General features: G+C 38.7%; 1 protein-coding gene across 2 annotated transcripts; it reads left to right on the top strand.

Annotated features, from left to right (window-relative positions):
• Window positions 1-1,187: 1,187 nt before the first annotated feature.
• LOC103703683 (probable cellulose synthase A catalytic subunit 8 [UDP-forming]) lies at window positions 1,188-10,894 on the top strand. 2 transcript variants are annotated; one of them, XM_008786613.4, is made up of 15 exons: window positions 1,188-1,571; window positions 1,767-1,905; window positions 2,120-2,312; window positions 2,421-2,644; window positions 2,757-2,865; window positions 2,985-3,174; window positions 4,592-4,858; window positions 4,968-5,313; window positions 5,394-5,531; window positions 5,873-5,998; window positions 6,082-6,294; window positions 6,936-7,200; window positions 7,799-8,001; window positions 9,396-9,746; window positions 10,069-10,894. In XM_008786613.4, exons 2-15 carry the CDS (start codon window positions 1,882-1,884, stop codon window positions 10,651-10,653), a joined length of 3,234 nt encoding a protein of 1,077 aa, XP_008784835.1. In that variant the 5' UTR covers window positions 1,188-1,571; window positions 1,767-1,881; the 3' UTR covers window positions 10,654-10,894. The 2 variants fall into 2 exon arrangements, with proteins under 2 accessions (XP_008784835.1, XP_026659045.1); XM_026803244.2 differs by having other exon boundaries at window positions 1,278-1,571; window positions 1,770-1,905; window positions 10,069-10,653.
• The last annotated feature ends 214 nt before the right edge of the window (window positions 10,895-11,108 follow it).

The raw sequence follows: 11,108 nt of genomic DNA on the forward strand, positions 1-11,108 counted from the left end.
AGAAAAAGAAAAAAAAAAGAACTCTATAAGCCTCAATCCTCTCTTTTAAAAATGGTGAAAGTTGGGTTGGGACTCTGTTTATAGTAAACTAAATTTTATTCAAAGTAAGAAACTGATTTCATATGCAAAAACTTTTAACGTATAGTATATTTCAATAGAATGAAAGTAAATGTATCAAATTAATCTTTATTAGGCCATGACCATTAATTATCTCTCCTATTATAGCATAAATTGCTTTCTGCATTTGTTAAAATGTGTAAAAAAAAAGATTTATTTTTCTATTCTATCATATTCGATATATCTCAGTGGTTATATAAACTTATATATAAATTCCATACAATAAAAATAATATAAGCTGATATAGTACCACACTAGCAATAGAAAATATTACTGGTTGATATAAATTGTTATGCGATGTCTAAAATTATTCTAATAAGATCATACTTATTAAAAAAATAATATAAATTGATATAAAATTATATTAATTAAAAAAATATTATGAACGATGCAAATGGTTATTTAATTCTTAAAATTATTCTATTTTTGGATAAAATCTACTCCATTTACGGCTTTTGATATCTGAGACAAACACCTAACTACTAAAGGCATGCATCAAGTAAAATAGCATACATAAACACAATAATTTATGTTTCTTGGTTGCATGTTACTCAGTCTGCTACATGTTATTAGGTGAATAGCGACTGTCACGTATATTCACATCATGAGGCTATCATCACAGCTGCCACAAAATTATATTTGTCATTATTTTGTATCATGCTTGTCCTGCAGGAACACCAGAATCGACCTCCTTCTTTATCCATCTCATGGTGCCGCACTAGAGTCAAAATCAAGTAGTTGACACGTCCAACTTTTCAAAATGACCAAACCACCCTCCCACATGAGCCCTGTCCCCGGAGAATCAAAAGTGTCGGTCGCCTCCGCCACCCGTCGCTCCACCTTCTCGAGCTCACTGCTGCCAACTCAGCAGAGACTTCCGGAAACACGAAAAAACCCACCTTCTTCACACCCCAAACCCACTCCACACGGTCCCACTACTTCATAGAGGGGGCTTAATACTGGGTGTCGGGCCACGAAGCTTTGGAACAAGCCAAAAAGAATAGGAAACGCTCCTGGGCCCTCACCCAACCCTCGCAGAGCCGCCAAATAGTCTTCGTCTCTTTCTCTCTCCCTCGCCCATCGTCCCTCGGAGACTCCGTCAAGGACGCAAGACTGTAAAATTTCCGGGTTTTCTTGCCGTCAGTTTATCAAATTCCCGAGGGCTTTTGTTTGTTCTTTTTGTGGAAAAGAGGAAGGGTTGGGCTGCTCTTTCTTCCGTTAAAGAGAGAGGCGCACTCCCACCGTTTGGTATAACGTCGCTTTCCAGCCCCCGCTCTCTCTTTCTTCTCGTGCGTTACAAAGTAGTGGCTTTCGGTAGAGCTATCGCTTCCTCCATCTCTATCTCTGTCTGAGAGCTGAGGGTGGGTCTCCTCTGCTGCGGCCTCGCTGCGGGGGTGAATCCGGAGGCGCCGGCGGGGAATTTGGTGGAGAATTGGAGCAATTCGGGCTCAAAGGTGAGATCTTTCTCGGATTTCTCGAAGGAATTGGCTGAATCGAAGCTCATTTGCTAATATATCGTTTCCATTTATGAGAGATTTTATGGAATGAGAAAATATGGCAGAAAAGGGGAGATTCTGGTAGCTTTCCTTTGCTAACGTTCTTATGTAGTAATTAATTTGATGTGAGGGAATGCATCTGGATTTTGGTAGGAGGAGAGCTTTGAATCCGAGAGGATGTGGTGCATTGGCTGCTGATTGGGCTGAGGTACAATCTTTTCTTCGCTTTGGTCTCGTGAGAAGAAGCTTTTTCTCCTGAGTAATAGCCATGGAGGCAGATGGAGAACCAGGGGTCAGCATCAACCTTTCCTTTTTTCCTCTTGACGAAAATTAATTACTTTTCCTCCAAATTTCAATTCGATGCAATGTAGCTTTTCCAAAATTTCTATCTTTCCTGTTGGTCTTCTCTGTATAAGTTTTCCTACTGATGGTGTACCCCAATTGTTACTTCCTTACCCTTTAGACTGAATTATGGTTTCTTGTTTGCTGTATCTGTGTCTGTGAAGAAATCTTTGAAGCAACAGGGCAGTCAGGTATGCCAGATCTGCGGTGATGGTGTCGGCAAGAACGTGGATGGAGATCTTTTTGTTGCGTGTGATGTATGTCGGTTTCCTGTTTGCCGGCCGTGCTATGAGTATGAGCGGAAGGATGGGACTCAGTGCTGCCCCCAGTGCAAAACCAAGTACAAGAGGCACAAAGGTTTGGATTTCGGCTTCATATTATTACTTATCTGCATTGTTGTGGTTTTATTTACCATCATAATTTGATCTTTAATAATCTGTGCTCGTTATACTGATTGAATTTTAGGGAGTCCCGTGATTCATGGGGAGGAAGGAGATGATGGGGATGCTGAGGATGTTGGCAGTGACTTCAATTACCCATACGGAAACCAGGATCAGAACCAAAAGATTGCTGACAGAATGCTGGGCTGGCGCATGAGCTATGGTCAGAGGGAGAATGTTGGGCCTCCGAAGTTTGATAGTGGGGAGATTCCTCGGGGTCACATCCCTTTCCTCTCTCATAGCCAGCCGGTGCGTTTTTTTACACTCTAATGATGCGTTCTTTATCAGTCAAATTGGGTGATGGATTAGGGCAATTCTATGGCTGTTATTGATATGATCTTTTTTTATTTGACTTCTGCAGGTCTCAGGTGAATTGTCAGGAGCATCTCCTCCTTATCATGTCATGTCTCCTGAAGTGGGTGGCGGTGGAAAGCGCGTGCATCCATTTCCATATGATGTGAATCATTCATGTAAAGAAATTTCCTTTTATGATCTCTTGCGTCCAGCATTTAGTGTATTAGATGACTGTGAGTGTTATTCACTGATGATTCTGATAACTAGAACTCTGCCTGTCTTCTTCTTTGGTCAGCTAATCCGTCAAGGGAGTTCTCTGGCAGTTTCGGAAATGTTGCCTGGAAAGAGAGGGTTGAAGGGTGGAAGATGAAGCAAGACAAAAATGCAGTTCCCATGACCAATGGCACCAGTCATGCCCCTTCTGAAGGCAGAGGAATCACAGATATTGATGCATCTACAGAGTATAATATGGAAGACGCCCTACTGTGAGTTTCTCTCTGCTGAAGAAAATCTTCCTAAAATCATCAATTTATATTGTTTGACCAAGGCCGGTCTCATAATTTCTTAATTAAAAATTTTGACATTACTGATTGTTATTCCAGATTTTTCTCATGATTTTGTCTTGGATCTCTGATATTATTGTGAATTTGTTGAGCACTTCAATTCTGTGCCTGCTGAAGTTATTATTTCTTGCCATTTCTGAGTTCGTGTCCAGTATTTGATCCATATATCTTTTTGATTACATCCATGCCGCACATAGTTATGTATGGGATATTAAAAGAAGGTGCTAAACCTAACTCATCAATACATGTGTTCATCTGGTGCTGTTACTAAGTTTCTGTTTGTTTAATCATACATCTTTTTTTCTGGCAATTTATATACATTTAAATAGCCAAGTATTTGTGTACAGTCTTTGTTACAGGACAAACACATCTGAGGGAAATGATTTAGTTTGATCTTTCTGTGTGATATGCTAGCTCTAATGCATTCTTAAATATAAAGTAGTTTGCAATGATTTTAACAACGGTCTTTGGCAGTTCTGTGTGATATGCTTGCAGATGCAATTGAAATTCTTGAACTTCTTGTTCTATACTCTTATTGGGGATTTGATCTAATTAACCTTACTCTGATATTGGAATCCACATGTCGGTTGTAAACTAAAAGCAACAAAAAGAAAAAAAAATGTTACATGCTTGCACCATACACTCAATTTAGTAGGTGATTGTCTATGTTTCATAGGTTTTGCCCATGTGTCTAGGTAGGTTCCCAAAACCTAGGTGATGCTCACATCTTGGTGCTCCAGATGGTGCCTAGGAATGTTAGGGCTTGTTTGTCACTCAGCCATCTATGCAACTGCTTGTGATAACATTATGGTGCCAAACTGATGGCAGATGACTAAGAATGACATATGTGTACTTATTTGAAGTCATGTATTGACAGATACATCATCATCTGGGCTGCATGAAAACAAAAACTTATTTGTTACTACTTTAAAAAATTGAAAAAATGAGTTCATCTTTATGTTCTTAAGATTCTTATATGTGATGGGCATAGCAAGAACATGCATGCTGGTGAAAGAAGCTGTCTAAAACTTCTGTAGTCTATGAAAGAAAGGTACTTTCTTATTATTGTCCTAATAAGCTAAGGTTAACTGCTTCTACTAGGAAGTTAATATGAGCCTTATTTTAGTCTTGACATCTTCTGGTTGCTTCGAAATCTTTTATATTAGCATGGCTAGTATCTAACTTCCTTAACTGGGTGCCTTTAGTTGCCAGGTAAACAATGCTGTTTTACAATCTACTTCTTCGCTTGCTGAAATTGCATCCCTGTAAATTCTTCATGGTTTTGTTCACCATGGATGACTCATGACTGTCTTTCTGAGCTACTTTGTCTGAAATGCAGGAATGATGAAGCTCGCCAGCCTCTCTCTAGGAAAGTGTCCATTCCATCGTCCAGGATAAACCCATACAGGATGGTCATCATCTTACGGCTTGTTATCTTGTGCATTTTCTTACACTATCGTATCACAAATCCTGTACGCAATGCATATGCTTTGTGGTTATTGTCTGTGATATGTGAAATCTGGTTTGCCATGTCATGGATATTAGATCAGTTCCCAAAATGGTTTCCAGTGAACCGTGAGACATATCTTGATAGACTGGTTTTGAGGTGATTTCTCTTTTAGCTATTATAGTAACGATGATCAAGTTTGCAGGCACCAAGTCCAGGGTGTTCCTTACTCCACTGTACTTATTCAATGTTCACTTAAAAATAACAGGTATGACCAAGAAGGCGAACCATCTCAGCTGGCTGCTGTTGACATTTTTGTTAGTACAGTTGACCCTATGAAAGAGCCACCGTTGGTCACTGCCAATACTGTGTTATCTATTCTAGCTGTGGATTACCCTGTTGATAAGGTCTCTTGCTATGTCTCTGATGATGGAGCTGCTATGCTGACATTTGAGGCCTTGTCTGAGACCTCAGAATTTGCAAGAAAATGGGTTCCTTTCTGCAAGAAATATAGCATTGAACCCCGAGCTCCAGAATGGTACTTTGCTCAGAAAATTGATTACTTGAAAGATAAAGTTCATCCCTCATTTGTTAAAGATCGCAGAGCTATGAAGGTATACACTAGCATTCTTATCAACTTGTGGTTCTCTGTTTTTATTACGTGTTTGTATTAACACCAATTTGTACAATGCAGAGGGAGTATGAAGAGTTTAAGATTCGCATCAACGGCCTTGTAGCAAAGGCACAAAAAGTTCCTCCGGAGGGATGGATCATGCAAGATGGTACACCTTGGCCCGGAAATAATACCAGAGATCATCCTGGAATGATACAGGTTGGTGCATTACTGCTGTGAGCTTAATAGATTCAATAATAACCAATAAAGACTATGTAATCTGTGTTTGTTATAGTAAAATGGTCAGGTTGAAAAGCTTTCTGTTCATATTGACTACCAGAACTGTAATGAGAATCAAAAGCAATCTCCAGTCCATGGTTACCACACACGCATGCTTCACATATCTTAAATTAGCAAACACCTCCAGCACTTCTACCTTTTTCCGCTGCATATTCTTAGTTTTGCTTGGTACCTGTAAATAGAGAATGAAGACTTCTTTCTTTAGGTTACTTCTATAAAGCCTGTAAAATCAACTCAATTTACTTTCCCATATTTGGCAGGTTTTCTTAGGCCAAAGTGGTGGGCTTGACAGTGAGGGTAATGAACTTCCACGATTAGTTTATGTGTCCCGTGAGAAACGTCCTGGTTTCCAACATCATAAGAAAGCTGGTGCAATGAATGCTCTTGTAAGTAGTTGATCATGCAATCGTTGAACTTTGTTGCATTTGGATGTTCTTCCTTTGTTAATAAATGTAATGTTCCTCTACAGGTACGTGTCTCGGCAGTCCTTACCAATGGACCATTTTTGTTGAATCTTGACTGTGATCACTACATAAACAACAGTAAGGCATTGAGGGAAGCAATGTGCTTTCTTATGGATCCGAACCTTGGGAAGCATGTTTGCTATGTACAATTTCCACAGAGGTTTGATGGTATTGATAGGAATGATCGTTATGCCAACCGGAATACTGTATTTTTTGATGTAAGTGTAGCCTTTCTTTTTTCAAACTACTTCATTTTGTTCAAAATTCGTTTATATTTTTTTAATGTTGTAAATATTGTGATTGTCAAGCCTCATTAGTCTATCAGTTTTTTGTTCCCGCCTAATAAGGGCCTTGGTGCAATGGTAAGGTTACTCCATTGTGGTCTGAGTGTTGCAAGCTTGAAACATGGAAATAACTTCTCCGCATGCAGGTGTAAGACTGCATACTTTTGACCCTCCTAAGAACCCTGCGGTGCTAGGAGCCTTGTGCACTAAGACACCCTTTTTGAGGGTGAGGCTTGGTGCAACAATATGGTCACTGCATTGTGACATGATTATCATGGTCCGAAATATGGAGACAGCCTCTCCGCACGATGGGGTAAGGCTGCGTATGTCTGACCATCCATAGAGCCCTACAATGGCCTCATGCAATATGACACCCTTTATATTCTTAATGGTCAAGTTTATGCATACTTGGCAATCAAAGATACTGTACAAGTTTAGTATATGGTGACCAGCTTCTACTTGGCCTAAAACTCACAAGTTAATAATACAAGCTTGTCACTGGTACTAGATTGGTAATCATCTGCTACTTCTAGACCCATCTGATGATTTTTTATTTTCTTCCTTTTTCATTCTAGATTAATTTAAGAGGTCTCGATGGGATCCAAGGCCCTGTTTATGTGGGCACAGGATGTGTCTTCAATAGAACAGCTTTATATGGTTATGAACCTCCTATTAAGAACAACCAGAAGAAAACTGGCTTCCTTTCTTTATGCTGTGGTGGTTCAAGGAAGAAGAGTTCAGCATCAAGAAAGAAGAGTTCAGACAAGAAGAAATCAAGCAAACATCTTGACAATTCTGTACCAGTATTTAATCTGGAAGATATAGAGGAGGGAGTTGAAGGTATTTCTAATTTATCATATTTCTTATTAGCTGTCATAGCAGCTACATTATGCCAAGTAACACCAGCATAACTCAGATTTTGCATGCATAAAATTATCTAATCTTTGGCCAAATAACTGTTTTTGCACTTCCATTTAATTCTTGTAAAATATATGGAATTACTTATGATGGGAGAAGGAATTAAATAGTTTGCATGAATGGGTTATGTGATGTGATTAACATGCCGGCTTAATGGAAAGACACAGTTTGCTTACATCTTCTGCTGTTGATTTAATGATTTAATTTTATTCACGTCTAAGATTTTTCGTGTTGGTTTTTCCCCTGGAAAGGGTAACTTTTCTTCTTCTAATATTTAAGGAAGAACACTGCGGATGTATAATTTCTGGTTCTTCTTCTTATTGTTGTTATTTTATTCTGTTCTGTGGCTTTACAAACCTTGCCACCTTTACAAATGTGTGGACTTAACTACCTCAGTCTCATTTTAGTGTAGTCTTCTGTATTTCTGTATAGTTTAGTAACTTTAGTTAATATTTTTCTTTTTTCGACCTGGTGAGGTGAGACCTTATTGTTCTTCTGTTTCTTGTTTTGGAAAATTTAGGTGCTGAATTTGATGATGAGAAATCACTCCTCATGTCACAAATGAGCTTGGAGAGAAGATTTGGTCAATCAAATGTCTTTGTTGCTTCTACACTGATGGAAAATGGTGGAGTTCCTCAATCAGCAACTCCTGAATCTCTCCTAAAAGAAGCTATTCATGTGATTAGCTGTGGTTATGAGGATAAGACCGAGTGGGGAAGTGAGGTATCAAAGCAGCCACTCAAACCTCTTTTATTGGCTTCTCTTTGGTAGCCTGTCTTCCTAAAATCAAACTATATTTTCTAGCATTGATCTGTATAGTTGAAACAACTTTGTATATTGACATTGTTCTCATTTATATTATATCTGGAGTCCAGAAAGAAGCTTCTTTATAATCCTTTATGGCTAACCTGAATACCTGCTTCTTCTTGCTAACAACCTACTCATTACATTAATGTGAAGAAACCTTCTTGTTAATTGATTGTTTTCAGAGTTTTAGATTTTTAATAAGTACTGTTGGGAAGCTATTTACTACGTTCATGTGAATAAATCTTCTTATTGATTGATTTGTTTGCATAGATTAAATTTTTAGGAACCACGTTTCTCAAATTAAAAGCAAAGGGCAAGTATTTAGGCTGTTAAGGCTTCCGGGAACTGGCTAGCCAAGTAATACTTTTGGCAGCCCCAATCATTAAACAGATGGCAAATATAGTTAATAACCTATTGGTGATATTCTATATATACCTAAAATCACTACAAAGTTGTATATTATTTGTAAAAATTAGTGCAGCTAAATCTGTAGAAATTTGTTCCCAAGCATAGTTCTGTAACGAACAAGTTTAAGAAACCAGTGTACAAGATTGTTTGACAAAAAAGAAGCCACCATTCATATGCTAACACATAAACATGAACCTAAACAGGTAGATGCCCAAGTCAAAGAAGAAATAATGATTCATGAAATTTTATATGCTATGTAACCAATGAATGAGTAGTATAGCTGATATAAGCAATTATGCCAATTTAATGACATTGTAGATTAAACTTCTCCTTTTCAGTTTGTTGAGGATTTCTCTGTGCCAGTACATATGTTCTGCATTTTTGTGTTTTAATTGCAAGTAGTGCCCGTTACTTTCTGTTTATTCACTGTTTCAACAAACAGCAGAAATGCCTGGCATAAATGCTGCAGATTGGAAATTGGTGTAAGAAGAAACTGGATGACCACCAGAAACATGATACGGTCAACTTAACCATACCATGTCTTTTTTCACCACATTTTGGTTGCAGAAACCTACAATTTTTTTCTCTGTACATAATCAACTGTTTGGATTCTTAATATGCCTGTATTGTTATGACCATGTCTTTTTATAGTCATACTCATTCATTTCCTTTCAAGCGTGATATGTGCTCCTCTTTTCTCATTTCTAAAGATGAATCTCCACTGAATATTCAAAAGATGACTCTCCACTGAAAAGTAGGTGCCGGCAGATGGGCAAAGATAAATCTAGTTCTTAGAGTACTCTTTTTCTTCTTTAAGCCAGCTTTGCAGTATTGTAGTCTTAGTCATTGAAGCCATGTCCTAGTATATTGGTTTTCTAACAGTAGTTCAATTATTAATGCAGATAGGATGGATCTATGGTTCAGTTACAGAAGATATTCTTACTGGGTTCAAGATGCATGCTCGAGGTTGGCGGTCAATCTACTGCATGCCTAAGAGGCCTGCCTTCAAAGGGTCAGCTCCCATTAACCTTTCAGATCGTCTGAACCAAGTGCTTCGTTGGGCTTTGGGATCTGTTGAAATTCTTTTCAGCAGGCATTGCCCTATATGGTATGGCTATGGAGGAAGACTGAAATTTCTGGAGAGATTTGCATACATCAACACCACAATCTACCCACTTACTGCAATTCCTCTTCTTCTATACTGTATGTTGCCTGCAGTCTGTCTGCTCACTGGGAAGTTCATTATCCCTCAGGTATTCAACATTATCTATTGGATTGTGTTCATTTTGTTTTATCACACTACAATTGCTTTTCCTTTGGCTAGAACGTTTTTGTAAGCCAATGTCATACCAGAGTTCCTCTTATACAGTTTATTAACATGATATGAAAGTTGATTATAAGAATTGATGTCTAGAAAAAAAGAGAGTAATTTCTCATTGCTTGGGAAACTGGAATATCTTGCAAACCATCAGAATGTATACCATGTGTATCTCCCAAGGGACCTGGTTGAGATGAAGCAGTACTTGTGCGATTATACGCTACTGAATGATGGCTGCTGGTGATTTTTGAATGCAGATCAGCAACTTTGCAAGTATTTGGTTCATCTCTCTCTTCCTTTCCATCTTTGCCACCGGCATACTAGAAATGCGGTGGAGCGGCGTCGGAATTGATGAATGGTGGAGGAATGAACAGTTCTGGGTCATTGGAGGTGTCTCCGCCCATCTCTTTGCTGTGTTCCAAGGCCTTCTTAAAGTGCTTGCAGGCATTGATACCAACTTCACAGTTACCTCCAAGGCATCGGATGAAGAAGGTGACTTTACTGAGCTCTACATGTTCAAGTGGACCACACTTCTGATACCACCAACAACTCTGCTCATTGTTAATCTGGTGGGTGTGGTTGCTGGTATCTCTTATGCAATCAACAGCGGCTACCAGTCATGGGGTCCGCTCTTTGGGAAGCTCTTCTTTGCCTTCTGGGTTATTGTCCATCTCTACCCCTTCCTCAAGGGTCTGATGGGTCGGCAGAACCGAACGCCGACAATTGTGGTAGTCTGGTCCATTCTTCTGGCTTCAATCTTTTCCTTGCTGTGGGTTCGTGTTGATCCCTTCACCACAAGGGTGACAGGCCCAGATGTCCAGCAATGTGGGATCAACTGCTAGAATAATGAAGGTTTCGATGAACAAGGTTGCATGAAGATGTATTATGTGCTTATCAACTGAAGGAACAGAAATATTTAGCTGGTGGTGATTGTGTTGTGTTTGTAGATAGAAAGGTTCCAGTGTTGGCTATTCCATAAGTTAAAATTACCATGTTCATTAGAACACTTACGTCAATAATAATGTTGCATCACATGGAGAATCAAATATTTCAACTCTTCGAGAACTTTGGCAAGTTTGAAAAGTTGTGCATGTAGCAGCATTATTTTCTGTCGTGATGCATCCAGTGTTGGAGAAGTTTCAATAATGTTTGGTTCCAGAATAACAAAAATTGGGAAGAGCAAAAGTTAAGCTTATAACTTCTGATTCTATAAGATGTATTATGTTAACTTTTGTTTGGTTCCACTTTTAACTTTTCGGCTTTAAGAAAAATAAGAAGTTTATATAAAATTCCTAGT

Source organism: Phoenix dactylifera, unplaced genomic scaffold (assembly GCF_009389715.1).
Source record: "Phoenix dactylifera cultivar Barhee BC4 unplaced genomic scaffold, palm_55x_up_171113_PBpolish2nd_filt_p 000130F, whole genome shotgun sequence".
In the NCBI taxonomy this organism is placed as follows: domain Eukaryota; kingdom Viridiplantae; phylum Streptophyta; class Magnoliopsida; order Arecales; family Arecaceae; genus Phoenix; species Phoenix dactylifera.

Bases quoted from the DNA above. Each gene is read 5' to 3' on its own strand.
- LOC103703683 (XM_008786613.4), top strand. From the start codon at position 1,882: ATGGAGGCAGATGGAGAACCAGGG. The intron at 2,645-2,756 runs GTGCGTTTTTTT...TGACTTCTGCAG, and splicing joins TCCTCTCTCATAGCCAGCCG to GTCTCAGGTGAATTGTCAGG. The intron at 3,175-4,591 runs GTGAGTTTCTCT...TCTGAAATGCAG, and splicing joins AATATGGAAGACGCCCTACT to GAATGATGAAGCTCGCCAGC.